General features: G+C 46.2%; 1 protein-coding gene across 1 annotated transcript in view; it reads right to left on the bottom strand.

Moving 5' to 3' along the window:
- GABRP (gamma-aminobutyric acid (GABA) A receptor, pi) overlaps nucleotides 1-18,458 on the bottom strand; it is a 29,608-nt gene extending 11,150 nt beyond the window's left edge. The window contains exons 1-7 of the mRNA XM_011947771.1: nucleotides 18,211-18,458; nucleotides 17,276-17,459; nucleotides 12,498-12,587; nucleotides 11,918-12,036; nucleotides 6,548-6,615; nucleotides 5,472-5,689; nucleotides 3,356-3,438 (exon numbers count right to left, since the gene is read on the bottom strand). Of these exons, the coding sequence (XP_011803161.1) occupies nucleotides 3,356-3,438; nucleotides 5,472-5,689; nucleotides 6,548-6,615; nucleotides 11,918-12,036; nucleotides 12,498-12,550 (541 nt within the window). The 5' untranslated portion in view covers nucleotides 12,551-12,587; nucleotides 17,276-17,459; nucleotides 18,211-18,458. The remainder of the gene's footprint in view (nucleotides 1-3,355; nucleotides 3,439-5,471; nucleotides 5,690-6,547; nucleotides 6,616-11,917; nucleotides 12,037-12,497; nucleotides 12,588-17,275; nucleotides 17,460-18,210) is intronic.
- Nucleotides 18,459-19,855: the final 1,397 nt, after the last annotated feature.

Raw genomic sequence — 19,855 nt, 5'->3', positions numbered from 1 at the left:
TCTATGAAAGTGGGTAGTACGAGTTTCTACCTGGACACTCTACCTTTACAACTAGTAAATGCATACAATCATTACATTATGGTCTCTCCGTCCCTGGGTGAATAAGGAAAACTGTGGGATGGTATCAGTTCTTTTCTAGAGATGGCACTTAGAAAAAAACCCATAGTGAGGTTTCTATACCCAAACGCTGCTAATAAACATTCAGAGAAAGCTCCCTCCGCTCACTGGGGATGGTCTTTGTGAAACAGAGGCTGAAGTTTCCAGGAGAATCTCTCCCCTGGGATTTGAGATGAGCCCAGCCACGATACATGGAAGGTAATTGCTTTTTCCACGTGGAACTGAAAATGAGTTCTCTTTCTGATAACCTCAAGTTTTATTCTGCCAACAAACAGCTGTATGGCTTCAAGAAGGTTCTGCATGCATTTAATCAATGAGATAATTAATCTGTTTGTCTGGGTCTTTAATTAAATGTCTGCTTCTGAAAAATGGCTTCTGCTTCATAATGGCTGTGCTTCTCAGATGTTGCCCACTTGTGACCTTTCGTAAGGAATGCCCATTGCTCTCCAGAGCTTGACTATAGTTTCTTCTTCCACACACAAGCCCTGCCTTGATGCCTTCATAAATCATATCTGCAATGTTGTTTGCCTATCACAGGTGCCCAAGTTTGGTGGGCATTTCGGAGTGGTTTACTGAGGAACAATGGAGATTACTTAACAATGCTGGGGAGTTCATTCATCACACATTAACTTCATTCTTCATCACAGGCAAACCCCCAGATTACAGTTTAGATGCCCATTTACTGGCATGACTGTATGAGCTTTATATCTATCAAGCAATTTCTTTCAAAAGTTGGAAGGACGAGTGATAAATGTCAAGGATGGTTTTGCATATTTGCCATTCCTTCTGCTGTGTTCCTTCTTGTACGTAACCTGCATCTTAGTAGATTCTGAGTCCCACTCCTTGTCTCTTGGTCCATTCCAGCTGATCCCCTATGTCTCATTCCAAGTGACACTTTACCTAGGAAAACTCTGATCTCCCTATTACTTTTCATTGTTGTAACTCATCCTGTTATAATTATTTGACGTCCCACACCCTCTATTAGACTGTAGAGTTCTCGAAGACTGGAACATTGCTTTTATCTGTGTATTGCAAACATCTACCACAGTACCTCACATAGAACAGTCATTTAATGGTTGAATGGATGAATTGAATGTATTTATATGAGGATAGACAGATAGAACCCACCAGCTATCCAGACTGGCTGGAGACGTTAGTGGGACAATATATAAAACTAAAGTATTAGAATGAGAAAAAAAGACTTTCCTTAACAGACACAGGAAAGGACAAACACTGGTCTTGGTCCTAAGTAATGCAAGGGAACTGGCACAGGGATATGTCTGGGACCACTGAGTGGTAATCAGGTTGCTATTCAGTTGAACATTCTGGCAGGATTTGGGGAGTCCAACAAAAGTGTCACATGGTTACTCAATTTGGAGAACAATGATGATAATAAATGGACACTGGAGAAACTGGAAAGGAGTTATTAAAAGATTTTCATTATCCCCATATTACAGTTTAAAAGCACTTTATGGTATACTCAGGAAAAACAAGCAGCTCAGATCACAAACAAGCCACTGGAACAAACTTCCTGTGTGACTCTCCAGCCCAGTGGAAGGGCTATTAGAGTTCAGGGAACTTTGGACGTTGGGGCCATTCTACCTGAGTTCAAGTCCCAGTGTGGTTACTTAACTTTCCATTGGGAAAATTGCCAAATCCTAATTTTTCTATCTGCAAGATGGGAAAAACAATATATATATATATATCCTGATATATATATATCAGGATTGTTTGGAAGGTATCTAGTACAGTGCCAGACATGGGTTAAGCAATTGTGAAATGGATGCTACAGTATTTATTGGGAAAATAATATTTATTACTATATACATATTTTTTGTTTGAGATGGAGTCTTGTTCTTGCTTGTTGCCCAGGCTGAAGTGCAGTGGCGTGATCTTGGCTCACTGCAACCTCCACCTCCTGGGTTCAAGTGATTCTCCTGCCTCAGTCTCCCAAGTAGCTGGAATTACAGGCACCCACCACCACACCTGGCTAATTTTTGTATTTTTAGTAGAGATAGGGTTTCACCATGTTGGTCAGGCTGGTCTTGAACTCCAGACTTCAAGTGATCTGTTCACCTTGGCCTCCCAAAGTGCTGGGATTATAGGTGTGAGCTACTGTGCCCAGTCCATTTATTACTATTATTATTACTGTTACTATTAACAAAAAAGTTGTTTGGTCAAGGAGACTGGGGCAACAGCAGATTGAGGTCACAAAACACATTTTGTTACCTCCTCCAAGAAGTCTTTCTCCACTAGCCTCTCTACTTCCTTTGCAACGGAGAGTGAGGTTTTTCTTATTATCACAGTGCTTTGCATAGAAAAAAGAAATAAAATAAATCCTTTGTGATTTTCTAGACCTAAAAAGGTAGCCCTGGACATATTTGCTGACAAATGAAGAGTACATTGATGAAAAGTCCATGACTTTTTTATCAGCTTCTACTGGGACCTGTGGCTGATTTGATGTTGGGAGAGTAAGGGTGGGTGGGTGGCAAAGAACATGGTCATAGAACTCATCTGGAACCATAGACCCTTTGAGAGTTAGTAACCAGATAGATGGCATAAATTCAATATTAAAAGTTTAGGTCTCAGGGGCTAGTCTAGATTTGTTGTTGCCAAAATGTTTTTAATAAAATGATTGTCCCACAAAACGCTCATGAAAGAAGATTCCATGGTTTAAAACGTTTGCGGAGTGCTACCACTCCTTTTGGAATTTCATGTGGAAGTAGCTTATTAGAGCCTGTTAAAAACTCTGCAGCAAAGAAGAATATTAACACTTTAGGCTTTATGAGTCATCTGGTCTCTATCACAAATACTCAACTCTGCCACTGCAGTGCAAAACTAACCACAGACAGTATGTAATGTAAGTACATGGGCATGACTGTGCTTCAGTAAAACTTCCTTTGCAGAAACAGGTGATGGGCTGGATTTGGCACACCAGCTGTTGTTTGCTGACCCCTGACCTAGACCACCAACTACATGAAAGCATTTCCTTTGATTTTCTTATCCACTCACAGGTGGAGATATCTGGTACTAATGTATAATGGTTCTCCCCAAAAGACATTAGGCACGTCTTTGAGAAGTCTCTAAATCTGTCTGGAAGTACAGTCAGAAGGGCTGAATCCACAATGAATCAACATTAAGAAAAGAAAGGTCACTATGTATGAGGTACTTTTCGTGAATACACAGACCTAAGTAACCCAGGAAAATCATCTCAGAAGTCTGTAGGATGTATACTTACAGCTTTCCAGCTGCAACTTGCATGTCTGTGTGTCCATGGGGTATTTAGACAGATCCATGTTACATGCAACAGTTGTTGTGATTCTAAGAAGGAAAAGTGGATTCAGAAATAGTATTATGAGGAAGCTATAGAAAGTTCACATTCCCTTCCAAGGCCCACTCAGAGAGGACTTTCACTTGAACTCTTACAATGAACATGTAGGTTGCAGCCTGCATCTAAAGCATCCTTGAGGTTCTGTGTGCTAAAGAATGCCCATGAAGCTTGGTTAAAACCTGGGTCCAGAGTGGAGGAAGTTGGAATGCTGGCCATTCAAGGGGCAAAACTTCTGGCAGTATCACAGAACAGACAGATGCATTGGCCCAAGATGCTTTAGCATCCAGTTTTTAAATTTAATCTTCCTGACAGACCTGGGTGGGCCTAGAACAGCGTTCACCGTCAGTATCGTCACCACTTGACAGCAGGTGTAGGGACTTGCATAGGCTCACGGGGCTCTGAGTGGCAGAACTGAGGCTGGAGCCCAGGTTTCCTGGCTGTGGCCTTCTCATGAGGCCCTGCCTCGTCATGGGAACCAGGATGCAGGGTCAGTGGGGGCCCCAGGCACTGTGGCTTTGGGGGCTTAACTCCAGAGATGTTCGATTAAAGGTTAGTTAAGCCCTCACAGTGGAGTTTGCATTCACCAGGCCTCTATCTTCTTTTTTCTTCATTGTCATACATTTTTATTCAGCACCTTTATTTATTAAGCACCGTGCTAAGTACTTGGGGGAAATGGAGGTGATTACAGAACGGTGCTCACCTCCAGGATGCTCACTCACACCTCCTTTAGGGAGACAGAGACTAACAATAGTTATGGTTTACTAAGTGCTTACTATGAGCCAGTCCCTGGGCTGAGTGCTTTGCATGCATTACCCCTTTGAATAGCTCTACTAGGTAGGAAATATTTTAATTTTCATTTTACTGCTGCTGAAACCGAGGCTGTGAGAGTCAAGTAACTTGCCTAAGGTCACAGAGCTGCTGAGGGACACAGCAGGGAATTATACCCAAATCTTTATGATTCTAGAGCCAGGCTATTAAAACATCACTCATTATTTGTAATCCTTACACAATATTGATTGTGTTGTGTGCCATAACACAAATGCACACACAAATGCATGCACACACTCACACACCCACATTCACACATGTGCTGTGGGAACGTGGGGAAGGAGGACATTAATGATGATTGGAATTGAGATCAAAAGAGAAGTCTAATTATGTTTCATGAAACAAGAATTGGGCTTTGAGATGGTCTTTGCAAAACTCAATACAGTTGAGGCATGTCCAGAAATTCAGTTTATTGGTTAGCTCAATCCTTGTTTTATAACTTCAGACTCTTACTTAAGATTAAACATCAGCTCCATGGATATTTTGCTCCTGGCCTCCTCCCCAAGGCCTCTGGGAGCTTTAAGTTTGCACAGTCTTTGCACAGGCAGAGATGAGTCCTGTTCCATCCAACCCGGCTCCATGAACAATTGGGTGAAAGGAACTTCAGCTTCAGGAATTTGGGGAGAGGGCAAAGGGGAGCCCATGGCTGCAGGTGGCAGAGGCGTTGGGGCATTGCACCTTGGTTTTCTCCACAAACATGACTCAGACAAGTAGAGTTGTGTTCTGGAGTTGCCACAGCTCCTCTAAGCCCCACGAAAGGAAAGCTCCTTGCATGCACCCCTCTGTTCGTTCTTGCCGTTGCCCCTACTACTTCCCTTGCTAACTTCCTTTTACCCTTTGAGACACAGCTCAGAATCCTGTGAAGGCATCCTGTAACATCACCCCCAAACCACTCACCTACTCCCCAACTTGGGCCCCAGCACCGGGGACCTCCTTTGTTTCCATGTCCATGTCTTGAGGACAGGGCAAGGTCTTACTCAGCTCTATCCTGTGGCCAGAATGGGGCTTGGCACAGAGCAGGTGTTTGGTAGATGATGAACTGAGAGAGGGACCTTCTACTATGGGTGCAAGAATCTAAGAAGGCATGGGACTTCACAGTGGCTATTTGAGTTCTGGTCACAACTACCCAAGACACATCTGCACGTTTTCTCCCAGCTGCTGCCCTCCAGCCCTGAGATCACAGGTGTCTGCGTACCTGAGGGCATACAGGACCGTGCCATTGGAGAAGAGGCGGATTAGCCTGTTTCCCACAGTGACTTCATGGAGGAAGGACGTCTTGGACTCCACAATGTAAGTGTCCGGCACCCAGAGGAACTCCACGAGGCGGGCATCCAGAGTGAAGCTCTTGTTGCCTTCAAACACCAGCCGCTGGTCCATCCAGCGCTGTCGGAGGTATATGGTGGCTGTGTAGTCCTGGGAGGGGGAGGCAGGGTATGGAAATGGATGGGGGTGGTGGGTGAGGAAACCCCACCAAACAGGAGAAAAGTGATCAAGGTTTATTCCTCTCCCCACCTCCACTTAGAGCAAGAGTACACAGATGTTGGTGAATAAAGGTACCATTCTAATTGCAATATGCCACTACCCCAAGACTGGGGTAACTGATAAGTCACTCTGGTTACCCCAGTCTTGGGATAGTGGCATATTGCAATAAGAGAACAAATCACCTTATTTATTTGAGATAATAGCTCCCCCTGCCAAAAGGGAGCCCCATGTTTGAGACTTTAACTTATGTGGTGTGACAGCTCACATTGCACTGATCGCTAAGGCCCCATCAAATTGTTGAATTTTTTGTGGGCTAAGTGCTCAGGTTGTCCACGATTTATCTGGAATGCACAGCATGCCCTCTTGGCAAACTGCCTTTAGTTTGCCCTTGTCTCGAATATGTTCTCTTAAGGGAGAGGGTTGTTGTCAGCACCAGCTGTCAGTTTTCCTCGGGTTGTCTCCCCCGTTATGAAAGACCACGTGATGGCCTGGCTTGCCTACTACACTTTTATTCCTTTCCCCAGATTTTATCCATCACCAAGTGTATCCACTTCATTGCCTGGTTTCTATCCTCCTGGCTCTCGAACTGATTTTCTTCCTGATACTCAGAAAATCTGCTCTACAAGAATCTTCCATTGTCTTGTTGGAGACAGCACTCCAACTTCTGCCATTTCAAATGCAGGAGGGCTATGAGCCATTTTTTTTTTTTTTTGAGTGGCTAGAAAGCATATTCCCATTAAACACACGGAGAGGGACTACTTGGGTGGAGTACAAAGGAACAGCGCTTACCATGTTACTCTCTGAAATGCTAGAGATACTTGCAATGTCCAGAGTCAGCGCTATCTGAACAGGTTCTCCTAAGATGAAAAAAAAAAAAACAACAGGAAAGAATGGAAACACAAACATGAGCTGTCCTAATACTACATCAGTGCATTCTAAAAAAGATTAAAATTGTGAAAGTTGTGCTTGGTTGTTAGAAAAATTTAAATCATCTATAAATATAAAAAGAAAAATTTTCTGTCATTGTTCAGTTCCCACCTATGAGTGAGAACATGCGGTGTTTGGTTTTCTGTTCTTGTGATATTGCTAAGAATGATGGTTTCCAGCTGCATCCATGTCCCTACAAAGGACGCAAACTCATCCTTTTTTATGGCTGCATAATATTCCATGGTGTATATGTGCCACATTTTCTTAATCCAGTTTCTTATCCCCTCTCAAGAGTAACCATTGTGTATGGTGTGCCTCTCTTTCGTATGAAAAATATACACAAAATACATAGGTATCTTAATATGCAAGAGAGACCACACTGCATAATTAATGCTTTTTAATTAATTTTTTTTTTTTGAGACAGAGTTGAATTCTTCTTGCCCAGTCTGGAGTGCAATAGCACGATCTTGGCTCACCACAACCTCCACCTCCCGGGTTCTAGCGATTCCCCTGCCTCAGTCTCCCAAGTAGCTGGGATTACAGGCATGTGCCACCACGCCTGGCTAATTTTGAATTTTTTTCTCCATGTTGGTCACGCTGGTCAATTAAAGCATATTTTAAGGAACATAGTGCTGAGATATTTGCCACCTCTTACATGGAGGATTTTTCCTATGGCACTTGCAAGGAACTAATTGTTTAGAAACGTAACGGGTTTAGTAATCTAATTGTGCACACATGTTGTTGTTTCCCTCCTTGGCTAAGTAAATTTACCACAAGAGGCATTCAAGACTCACGGCTGAGGTTTTGCTGACCTCCTGACAGGTTGCTTCTCTTCCTTTACTCTCCTGGAACCCTAAACAATTTAGAATGTCAGAACCTCTGTGTTTGGTCCAATGTGCAGACTGTTGGGCCTCAATCCTGGACTCTCAGCAGACAGATTGAACTTCAGAGAGAGACAGTTCTATCTCTAGAGAAGGAGGTGTCAGAGCCACCTTCAAGAAGCCAGGCCAGGTCAGGGAAGTTTACTCCTCTTTATATGGAGATGTGGAATAATGGACCTAGATCCCAGCTCTGTCACCTCCCAGTTCTTTATTTGGGAAAAGTTACTAAATCTTTCAGAACTGCAGTTCTCTTACCTGCAAGTGGAGGTCATGGGAAGGGTTAAATGAGATGAGACACGTGACAGTGTCTTTGTGGGTTGGTGGCAATAGGGAGTAAAAGAGAAGTGTCTGCCTAGCCGGACATCCTGAAGGTGTTCATTACTGGTTATCTGTACAAATCTCCCAGCATCACATCCATCAGTCACGTAATAACAGGCACTCAATAAATGGCATTTCCCTTCCCTTCCCCCTCTCTTCCGTAATCCTAGCTAATTTTGGAAAAGGTATAATTTTGTTCACCAGGCTAATAGATGCAATAGCATTCACTTGCAATAAATAACTCCCGGGGTGCCTCAGGGGACTGTGATAATGCATTAACCAGGAAGAGGCCAGGCGGAATTCAAAAGAAGCTTAAAAACATCTCATCGGTAGGAATAGGGCAAAGCAACCTACTTATTAATCTAAGGAAACTAAGCCATAGTATATAGGTAGGAATTTGGAAATGAAGTGTTAGAGCCAACGCAATTAAACAATACTTGAATGTTAATATCTGGTGGAAAAGGGCGAGACCTTTGAGGGCAGAACCTGGAAGGTGCTGAAGCGGTGTGGTGCTAAGTGGCTTTCTGCCTCGCAGGGCAGCAAGGTGCAGCTCTGAGACTAGAAGCCTGGAGTCAGAGACAGGTGTCTGAATTCTACTCGGGCCACCTAACAGCTTTGTGACCTTGAGCAAATTTCAAATTTCTCTGTGCTGTGGTTTCTTTTCTTTTCTTTCTTTCCCTTTTTTTTTTTTTTTTTTTTGAGATGGAGTCTCCCTCTTGTCACCCAGGCTGGAGGTGCAGTGGTGTGATATTGGCTCACTGCAACCTCTGCCCCCTGGGTTCAAGTGATTCTCCTGCCTCAGCCTTCAGAATAGCTGGGATTACAGCACCCACCACCATGCCCAGCTAATTTTTGTATTTTTGATAATGGCGGGGTTTCACCATGTTGGCCAGGCTGGTCTCGAACTCCTGACTTCAGGTGATCTGCCCACCTCGGCCTCCCAAAGTGCTGGGATTACAGCACCCACCACCATGCCCAGCTAATTTTTGTATTTTTGGTAAAGACGGGGTTTCACCATGTTGGCCAGGCTGGTCTCGAACTCCTGACTTCAGGTGATCTGCCCACCTCGGCCTCCCAAAGTGCTGGGATTACAGGCCTGAGCCACCGCGCCTGGCCTGTGCTGCAGTTTCACACCTGTAAAATAGAGCCACTAGAGCCACTGTGGTTTAAATGTTTGTTCCCTCCAAAACTCATGTCAACTTTTAATTGCCATTGTAAGAATGTTAAGAGGTAGGACCCTTAAGAGGTGATTAAGCCTCAGGGGTAGAATTGGTACTATCATAAAAGGGCAAGTTCAGCCCCCTCCTGTCCTCTCTCTCACCCTCTCTCCTTCCACCATCTGATGACACAGCAAGAAGACCCTTGCCAAATTCCGGCACCTTGATATTGGACTCCTCAGCCTCTAAAACAGTGAGCCAATAAACTTCTGCTCATTATAAATACTCAGTCTCAGGTATTCTGTTATAGAAGCACAAAACAGACTAAGACAAGTGCCTGCCATCCAGGGTTGCGTTGGCACGGTTACGGCATCTGCTTTAAGTGCCATAGATTCGTGTTAGTTGCCCTCCCTGAAGAATGTAGAGAATGGAAAAGACATGAGAGCTCCAGTCCCACTGTGCTTTCTGTCCAGTTTATTTCTACACAGTTTTGTCTAGGCTTTGCCTCAATTGGCTTTTTTAGTGGACCAGAGCATGCTCTTTTCTTCCCCTTGAGTTCTAAAAGCAAGCTGTGCCACCAGAGGGCAGCTTTCTCCTAGGAACGAGGTCAAAGCCAGCTCCTGGGTAGTGTTCACTAGCGCCTGCTTACAAACCTTTGCTTTATCTAGCTCAGTCCCTGAGAAATCCTATGAAGGTCTTGTCTCTTTTGGACCTTGGGGTCCTAGAAACTGGGTGCACAGATATTACAGAGAGCAATGGCCCTCCATGGGCCTCCAGGCTGCCATGCAAGTATAGGGATTTTCAGGAGTGAAGTGCCAAGAGGCACAAAACAAGGGGCATGGGGTTGTACTGTTCCCTTTTTTAAACTGAAGACTCCATGCCCCATTTTCACTCCAGGTGGGATGAGGCATCACATCCCTTTAAGCCTCCCCCAGGCTCCCTGTTCTCAGAATGAGCTCCTTGCCCAGGAACCCTGTACCTTGTTGGCCAGTGAGTAGGCAAACAAGAAGGGGTGTGTTCTGGATTAATTGTTTGGGGTTTGGGAGGCAAGAGAAATTGTTGAGTGGTACTAACTAAGGCGTGCAGACTCACATGCTTGTCATTCATGTTCAGTAGGGCCTGGGAAAACCAGGGGATGTTGAAGCCTCTTTAGGTTCCTTAACATAAGGTTCTCACATCTTAATTGTGTCTCAAATCTGAATGAAAATGCATCTCTCCCATCTCCAACGGAGCAGGTGTGATTGACTGAGGGCCCCGGCTGCTGTGCTTTGGAATCTACCACCATGCTTGCCCCAAGGCCACACTTTTCATGGGCCACGGCCAACCACAGACTGAACACAGTGGGGATATCAAAGCGGCCTGTTCCTGGGAGGCACAGAGACGGGAGACTCCTCTGAATGCAGCCGTAACTCAAAGATTCCCTGGTGGTCATTCCAAACACACGAGGACTGCCCTACATTGTAAGACACTTCCACCCAACCTTCCTTCCTTCCCTCTCTCCTTCCCTGGGGCCAGACCTGCAGGTCTGACAGCTCTCCTAGCTTCCCTCTCCCCCTGCCCCATTCTCCCTCCTAGACATAGTCCCCCTAAATAGCTTGAAGAAGTCATTGGCTCTTGGCGTCTGCTGCTCTGAGGATATGGACTACCACATGAATCCTAGATCAGACCACAGAGTTTTATCAGCTGAGGGGAGGAGCAGGGAGGAGAAGGGATGAAAATAACCCACACTCTGTTGATGGGGTAGGCACTGTGCCTCAGGCTTACACACTTCACTTCATTCAGTCCTCCCGGTGAGATAGATGGGATGTCCCCATGTTACAGAAAGGGAAAGTGAGGCACAGAAGGCTAAACTACTTGCCAAGCAGGAGAGCTAGGAGCCAAACTCAGGTTTGTTCAATGCCAAGGCTCTTTCTGTTGCTTTCTGCTATGAAGAGCTGTGTAGTTGGCCTCACTCCTTTCCTCTTTGCTTTATTCTTTCAACAGATATTAATCAGCAATTTGTTATATGTCACACACTGAGCTTCTACGGGGGATAGTGAGGGACTCCTTCGAGGGCTGTAGCCTGGAGCCGGGGCAGACATTAATCCAGTTATAGCATAATGGGAATGGCTATGATTTGGAGTTCACAAGGAAGTGTGAAGAAAGGGATGGAGCCTGGAGGAATCAGGGGAGGCTTCTCAGAGAAGGCAGCCTTTGCTCTGAGATATGATGGAAAACTGGCATTTTCCCAGGGAGCCAAGTTTAAAGAAGCAATTCCAGGAAGATAGCCTCTGTAAAGGCAGAGAGGCAGGGGAGGCCAAGGATGTCAGGGAGCATTCAGAGTACACTGGGGAGCATTGTAGGAGGGGAAGGAGTGGGGACTTAGGCTGATGAGAACGGCAGGCAGACAAAGGCTGGGCTGGGAAAGGCCTGGTGTGCCTGGACTCTACGCAAGGATGCTGGGGCACATACGGGTGTTCCAAACAGGGCAATGACCCAGGAGGCATCCAGATGGCAGTTTGGGGAGTCAGCTGAGAGGGGGCAGGCTGGAGGGGGAAGACCAGGTGGGGTAGCCTGGTGGCACACGGTGAATTCATTGAATAGTGACCCTGGAAGTGGGGGCAGGAGGAGGACAGTGTGTGAGTGATTGTTAGGAAGCTCTCGCAACCTCCTTAATGAAGAAGAGCATTGCTTTATCTTGCAGGTGGAGATGCAAGGTGCCTTTTTCAAGGCAGTGTGAAAAATCATTGGTAGCCATCCTCATCCATCATTGCCAGTCCTTAACAGGCTGCAGATCAGAAAATGGAGTCAACTAAAACCTCCTGAAACCCTCCACTGCTTATTGTCTCTGTTTTCGTCCCTTTGAATTGATGTCTTGGACACAGAGGATGACCTACCACCAAAATTGGGCCTGAGAAATTTGTTATATCCTGCTGTGAGGTTCTCAAAGCCAGGCAGGGAAAGCTTGTCACTTCTGCTGACCTCGACGTTGAGCTGATTCCCCTGGATGCACATCCTGGAAAAGAAATGGACTTTGGTGCATTTGCTTGTTTATGTGTGAATCAACACGTGTACACACCCTTGAGCTTGTGTTTGCCCACGTGTGTGTGGATGTATGTGCCGTGCCCATGTACCAGCAGTGACATTCCTACAGAAAAATCTCTTAGTTTTCAGCTATTGAGTTAGTATCTCCATTTTTTACCCATTTGCGATAGATCAAAATATCATGGTAATTTGGGGACCCTCCAAGTGTCTTCTTTAAAAACATAAGGGTTCATCCATCTATGACCATATTGGAAGCTTGTGTTCTGTAAATAGAGTAAATGGCAGGAAGTTTTATTGTTCGGTGCTCCAGGGAAGTGAGGAGACCAGGTTTTGCCTGGCTGTGGGTGAGTAGGAAGAGCTGGCCCCTCCCACCACATGCCTGAATGCAAAGCAACTCAAGATGGGGGCCATTCTGGGGGTAGCAAGGCTCACCTTTCAGTGAAGAGACTCAGACACACGAAGGCCAAGTGGAGGCTATAGTTCATGTTGAGGAGCTGTTCCCACCGTTGAAGGAAGAATCACCTGGGAAACAGAGGGGGCAAGGTAAGTGGAAGGCAGTGCAACAGGCTCACTGGCTCCTGGCTAGTCTCTCTCTCTGGTGGGTGGCCAGTGTAGCATTTTCTCAGCATGCATAGGAGGCAGCCTCTTTCCATACCTTTTGGTTACAGCTCCTTCTCCCTGTGTTCCCTCCAGGAATGACTTCATTTTGGAGGATTATGGTTTTTTTTTAAATTAAATTTTTATTTTTTTGAAACAGGGTCTCACTCACTTCACCCAGGCTGAAGTGCAGAGGCATGAGATCTCGGTTCACTGCAGCTCTACTTCCCAGGCTCCAACAATGCTCCTACCTTAGCCTCCTAAGTAGCTGGGACTACAGGCACGTACCACCACACCCGGCTAATTTTTTTTTGTATTTTTGGTAGAGATGGGGTTTCATCATGTTGCCCAGGCTGGTCTTGAACTCCTAAGCTCAAGTGATCCATCTGCCTTGGCCTCCCAAAGTGCTGGGATTACAGGCATGGGCCACTACGCCCGGCCCAGGATTATGTTTTAAATCTACCCCAGATTAAGACTGGGACTTTGTGTGGAGAGCGGTTCATTAGCACCAGAAAGGCAGCCAGTTTATCCCCTGGGCCACATCTGCTAGGAGCCAAGGCTATCCTTGCCCTGTCCTTGTCCCAGCTTTACCAGGAAGGACACTCTCCACTCTATACTCACCTCGACCAAGCCAGACATTCTCTTATTTATCCCTAGGTCTTGGCTTGTGGGGCCAGTAGTGTAGACAGGAAACAAAAACCTGAGAGCCTCCAGTGTCAGGAAGTCATGAGTTAGATGCTGTCCCACAGAGCTCACTCCATCCTCACCGTGGCCTTGTGTAGTGGGCGGGTTAATCCCTGTATTATTACGACAAGGAAACAGGTGCATGGGAAGGACACATGCTAGTGAGTGCCAGGGGAGACTTTGAATCCAGGGCTGGCTGCCTCCCCTGAGTACTCTCTTCCTTCAGAGCAGGCTGGGGCCTGGGCCTTAGTTCACCCGAGGATCCTTGCTGCTGTTGTCACCTCCTAGACCTTGTCCCTGTGTTTCCTGAAGTCTTCCAGCTGGTGTGTACGTGAGGACCATTGGTGGGGCATGGCCCAGGGGCCCAGCCTCCTCAGATTCAGGAGCTGCTGTCAGGCCTCCCTCTGAGGGAGCAGGGGGCAGCCAGGCAGGCCAGCCTGTGACCTGTCATGCTGGTGACAGCACAATGGGGGTGCTCAGGCTGAGGCCCCATTCTCAGGCAGCCCTGGGTTGATTACCTTCTCTGTGGCAACCTCTGTGAAACAAGCCACTTTCTAGAATGTGGCCATTCTGGAGCTTAGGGTGTGATTCAGCCATTCATTAGTATTATTTTACTTTCAAAACCAATACACGCTCATTGTAGAAATGGCAACAACTCAGAAATTAAAAGTGAAAGTCCCAATGATGTGTTAATATGGATTCATCGATGAAAATAAATGTGTCCCTCTGATGTGGGATGTTGACAGTAAAGAAAGTTTTATGTGTAGGGAAGGCTCAATTTTGCTGTGACACAAAATTGCTCTAAAAAAGAAGTCTATTTAAAAACAAAAACAAACACAAAAAAAGCACCCTCCCTCATTTCTTCTCTTTTGTCTCATACTTCAGAAATAACTACTGATAACAGTTGCTTTATCTACAGATACACATATATATTTATATACATGTATATCTCTGTATCAAAAAAATTAAAAAGCAAAATTGGGGCAATAGCATGCTTTTTTGCTGCTTACTTTTTTAACTTAATAATTATAGCAAACATTTATTGAACACTTAATGCATGCTTACAACTGTGCCATGCATATCTACAGTCCTCACAACTCTTTGAAGTAGGGTGTACCATTCTCCCCATTTTACAGGTGAGAATACTGAGGATTAGAGAGGATAAGGAATACTTCCAAGGTTAAGTAGCACATGAGGGGCAGAAAAGTGCATCTAAGCAAGCTGACCTAAGTCCTTTTAATGAATGCACCATGAAACATGCTGTGTTGCAGTATCAATGACACCTTCCATGTCAATTCCTATAATCCGCCTTATTCTTTCTAATGGCTGCAAGGTATCTCATGGTCTGAATATACCAACATTTCTAGAACACAGCTCCTACCATGAATGTTGTTATTTCCAAAGTTTTACTATTGCAAAATCACGGAAGAACAGTTTTGCACACAGGTAAACTCTTATCATTCTATTCTCTGTTGTGTTAGCTCTTTTGTTCCACTCATTGAAAATACCAGCTATAAAATCAACATTATAAATCTACCAACAATCATATCCACATTCTCTTCCTTTAGTCCATCTCCCCAGTCCCTGTCCTTTCGCTGTCCAAGCATCGAGTTTAAGGGGGGTCCATGGAGCAGCTCCCATGCTCTCCATTGCCTCATTCAATTTTCCAAAGGTTTATTGAGCTCCTCCTATGAACTAGACATGTGAAAGGCACCACCAGAACACCCATCTAGTGAGGAAGAGACGTGTGTGAGTGGTAAATGAACATTCCCTATAGCCATCCTATAACAGGAGCAGAGGACAGGGGATACTTGGTATGAAAAAGAGTGGGGAGGATGGGGCAATGTCAAAAGGGAAGTCACAGAGAAGATAATTTGATTCTTGAAGAGTGTGTTGCATTTGCCAGGTGGACAAAGGAGAGTGAGGGCCCTCCAAATACTGGACAGAGATGTGGAGGCTTGCCCATGGCCTCTCTCCCACAGGCTTATCAGCCTCCTCCCACCAGCCCTTGGCTGTCTGTGTCTTTCTCCTGGTCTGGCCTGAATGAACATGGTTCCACTTCAGCATATTCCTCATTTCCTCCTCCTCTTATGGGAAACGGCCCTCGATCGAGTGAGTTGGGGAACCATCCAGTCTTCAGTTCCAAGACTCCTCTTGAATAGTGCTTTCCTGGTGGCCAAACTTCTGTTAGGGAGATGTAACATTTGGCCCTGGGCCTCTCAACCTCCTCTAGGGAGTCTCGTGATCTGAGAAGCTTCGCCCAGGCTAGAGCCAGAAATGGAATCCCATCCTACCCTGTTTGCTTGGTTAAGTTGCTAAACACGTCTCATTTTATAAGGGAAGAAAAGAGAAGAAGGAACAAGCCTTCTAAATGCCCATGAATTGTTAGAAGCCATGTCTGGTGCCTAACTTCATTTGATTCTCACGGCTGTTGGCCCAGTAGGTGTTAATTTTTAGACTCAAATCTCAGATTTGCAAAGGATTGGGCTGAGGTCACACAGTTAATTGGCATGATTTAAATCTGTTTTCCAAGTCCCTTTTCTTTGCCCTGCATCTAGGAGGAGGACCTCCAGCACCCCCAAGCTGAACTGGATTCCACTAGAATCTTGTCGTTTTTATACCAAACCTATCTGGGGGATGGAGTGTTGCATCCGCGCCACATCCCAAGTGACAAGTGCAGCTGATGCCATCAATCCCTGTGGCAGAAGAGCCACAGTGGCTATTTATGTGTCGGCTAGCCTCCACTGGAGGCTCAGGCCACCAGTTCTGGTCCAGATGCTGGGGGAGGGCATTTAGTGGAGAGGTAGTGAGCCACCAGAGGGCAGTGTCCTAAGGGTTGTCCCCAAAGCTGCAACACAGATGTTGACTGAAACCACCTAGTCTTCTGCATCTGCAGAGACATGGTACTCAGGAGGTCCTAGGAGGCTCCTGAGTAGGGGTAGCCCATGCATTATTCTGCCCTGAGGGCATCTCTGGCCAAGGTCCTACCTCCACTTGTAGAGGAGACCTTGAACTCTGGATTCCGACACACCCAAGCCATTTAACCTCTCACAGTCTCAGTTTTCCCATCTGACAAATGGGAATAGAAAACACTCAATAAACATTAGTTTTCATTCTCCTCTGCCTTCCATGTCATCCATGGGAATTCAGTGATTCCACTATGGCTAACAGAACCTAAAGCTCAAGCTCTGCCTAATACACCCCAGGTGCCACTCAGAGTGTTAGCTAACTGGCACCACCCGAGAAAGGACAGAGTCAGGCACAGGGCATTAGGGTCACATAGGAAGCTGATGGCACCTTTTTCTGAACCAGAAATCCAGCCCAATGTCTCCCAGTCTCCTCTGCCTCTTCCTGGGTTGGCCTGCTGGGCCTCTGTACTCTGTGCTCTTGGCCTCTATGTCTCTTCAACACTTCCCAGGCTGGAAGCAGAAGTAAGATGTGCAGGGTTCTACTCCCGTTTCTACTCTATTCCCAGAATTTCTACCACATAAATATAGTGACTCTCCCAGTTGTCACCTCCAGCTTCCTTCCTATACAGGCACTGTTTTCCTATCCTTGTCACTTCAGCATAGACAGAATCATTTGTTGGAAAGCAGGAGTAGAGCCTGAATTAGGTTAAGGTGAGGAAAGGCATTATTGCCATGGGTCCTCCTTAAGAAAATCCCAGAAGATAAAGTGGTGTGGCCTGTGCCCTGTGTCTGCTGGGTCTTGGCCGGCTGGTGCAGAGGAGTGAATGACTGTGGCCATAGTGAGGACAGCAGGGGCTCTAATCTTGGCTCTGCTGCTCGTCCTGCAGTGGCACTCCCTGACGCACACTAGGTGTTCAGCAGAGACCAGACCTGACCCTTCCCTTGGTCCCAGCAGGGCTTGTATTTAGATCTCCCTCCCTCCCCTCTCCAGGCACCTGGAGGGGCCAGCAGTTTCCTTACCAGGCAGTTGTTGAGGCTCCGTTAGGGCAAGTCCTTCAGGCTTACAGGCAGGACTTTCGGGCAAGGCACAGTCTTCTGGGTCCCCAGAGTTCTCCCCATCCTCAGCCCTGTCCCCTAGTGTGTGGACACGCAGCCACCCTCAGATAGAGTGGCTCTCTGCGGAAGAATAGAGCTGCTGAACCTGCTGTGCAGAAACAGAGGTGGGCGGAGCCTCTCAAAGCCCCGTCTTTGGTCGGGGCGCTGACTGGTCCTGAGTGTCTGGAGATTGTCAGCTCTTGCTATAGCTACTGCCTCCAGGGGTTTGATTCTGAGATCATGTCTCAGTCTTGCTCCCAGACCTCTGCCAGAAAAGACCCCTGAGATCAAGGACCCATGAGAGTCAGATAAAGTGGGTGACCCCACTGACTATGCCAGGCTCTGAATTTGGTGACAGCCCTCCATCCTGGTGCGATGGAATGGCTATAGTGGCCACTTCACTTCCTTAGGCCTCAGCTTCCCATCTATAAAATGAGAAGCTGACTGTGTGTAAAACTCTGATTTTTTGTTGTGTATTTTAAGAGCATCTTTGGGATCAATAGAAAGCCTATTCCATGTTAAAAGAGACTTTCGCATCCCAGGACCTAGTGCTTTCCAGCCTGGGAAGTTTCAAAAAGACAGAAGGCAATAGTATGCAGGATAGGGGCGCAGGAGGTCAATGCAGGAGGAAGCGGGGAGACTGGAAGACATTGGGCTGGATTTCTCCAACCCTCCACCTTCCCCCATTCCGCCCTCACACAGGGGATTCTTTTAACTTCCCACAAAGTCCTTTCAGGAGCATCCCAGAGAGGGAGGCCTTCTTCCTCCCTGGCCAAGCAAACCTCCTAAGAGAAGTGCTTGGACAGTGCTCACTGAGCCCTGGGTCATCCCCTCATCATAGCCGGTGGCCCTAAACTCACTCTTGGCTCCAGTCATGCAGGTAGGGGGTAGGGGATTCCTTGGAGGCTTGGCTTTGTACCCTGAGGGAACTGGGAGCCAGGAGGGACTCAGATGGAGGGGCAGGGAGAGAGCTGAGGCTGTGGTGAGAGGCCCAGAGGCATCTCCTTCCCTCCTGACATTATGGTGAAGCTCCTGCCTAGACCCAGTCTAGGAGCTGGGAAGGGAGAGACCCAGAAAGAGAAAGGAAAGGGAGCAAATGGAGGGGCAGGAAGGGGAGGGCCTCAGCATACAATACACTATAGATGCCTTTGGCCCCAAACCAACTTCCTTAGTGAGCTTCTGGAGCCTGGCCAGCCTGGAAAACATTGTTCTGCTGGTGGGTAAGGAGTGGGCACCTAAAGAGACAGCGCTTTCATTTCTCAGGAGAGGCCTCACTTTCACTTGGGAACCTTGCAGGTGGCTAGAGCAGGAATGGCTTAGGAGCCTGTTTCAGGTTCTCAATGAATGAACAGTGATCCGGGGCTTTTCTCAAAAAGTCTAAGATGTTCTCACACAGAACAAAGGCTCCAGAGTAACAGACAATTCAGAGTCGGGAGGTGGGAGTGGGAGGGTTTCCTCTGATTCAGGAACAGTGAGACTTAGATGAAGGAACATGGGCTGGCTAGCTGCATGGCCTGGAAAAGTTGCTGAACCTCTCTGGATCTCCGTTTCTTATCTGACCAATGGGGCTGATGCTTCCTTACAGGGTTACTGTAAGGAGTCAGCAATGACAGATGTGCTAACACATCTGAAAGCACCTGGCACCTTGACCTGGTACATTGTAGGTACTCAACAAATCGTTTTTTTTTGTCCTGATAGTGTAGTATCTTGTCAAGTTTGTACTTATCTATCCAAACCTCCATTCAGGTATCTATCTTCTATCTATCTATCTATCTATCTATCTATCTATCTATCTATCTATCTATCTATCTATTTATCTATCTATCTATCTATCTTTTATCTATCTATCTATCTATCTATCTATCTATCTATCTATATCTAATCCATCTTCATCACCATTATCTGTCAATCTGTCTACCTATCCTGTGTTTAATCTTCCCAATCATATTGATAGTATTTTCATTGCAAGGGGTTTGAATTGTACTTCTATGCAGACATCCAGTAAATATGTTAAGAGACTGATTACCCCTGGTGGCCAGGGAAAGCCAGATCTTAAGCTAAAGTAGGTATAAGATGTCTTATCTCCCACTTTCAAACAATGCTTCAGTCTAGTGCCAGCTTCTTCTTAGATTTTCTTCAGATCAAATGAAGAAATGCCTGGAAGGGGAATTTCCAGAAAAACTAGGTTCTTCTCCAGTATTCCCAGGCATTCTTGCTCTGTGGATCCAGAAACCCCAGCAACATCTGCACCATCCAATTCACCTCATTTCCAAGTGTGACCTCTGGTCTCAGGAGGCCTAAGGTCAGTGTTAGGATGTTCAGGATGTTCAGATGTACTGCCCACAGGATACTGATCTCAGTATCCACCTCTTACTCCACATGGTCATGCTCTCTCCTAGAAGGTGTCCCAGAAAAACACAGGCGAGGGTACATAGATATGTCTTGCCTTGTACCTCAATCATAATGCATGCAGGATACTAAGTCATAATAACACCATACATTTGC

This window comes from Colobus angolensis, unplaced genomic scaffold, assembly GCF_000951035.1.
Source record: "Colobus angolensis palliatus isolate OR3802 unplaced genomic scaffold, Cang.pa_1.0 Scaffold27, whole genome shotgun sequence".
Classification (NCBI taxonomy): Eukaryota; Metazoa; Chordata; class Mammalia; order Primates; family Cercopithecidae; genus Colobus; species Colobus angolensis.
The sequence above is the reverse complement of the archived record's forward strand: the minus strand, read 5'-3'. Positions and strand labels throughout refer to the sequence as shown.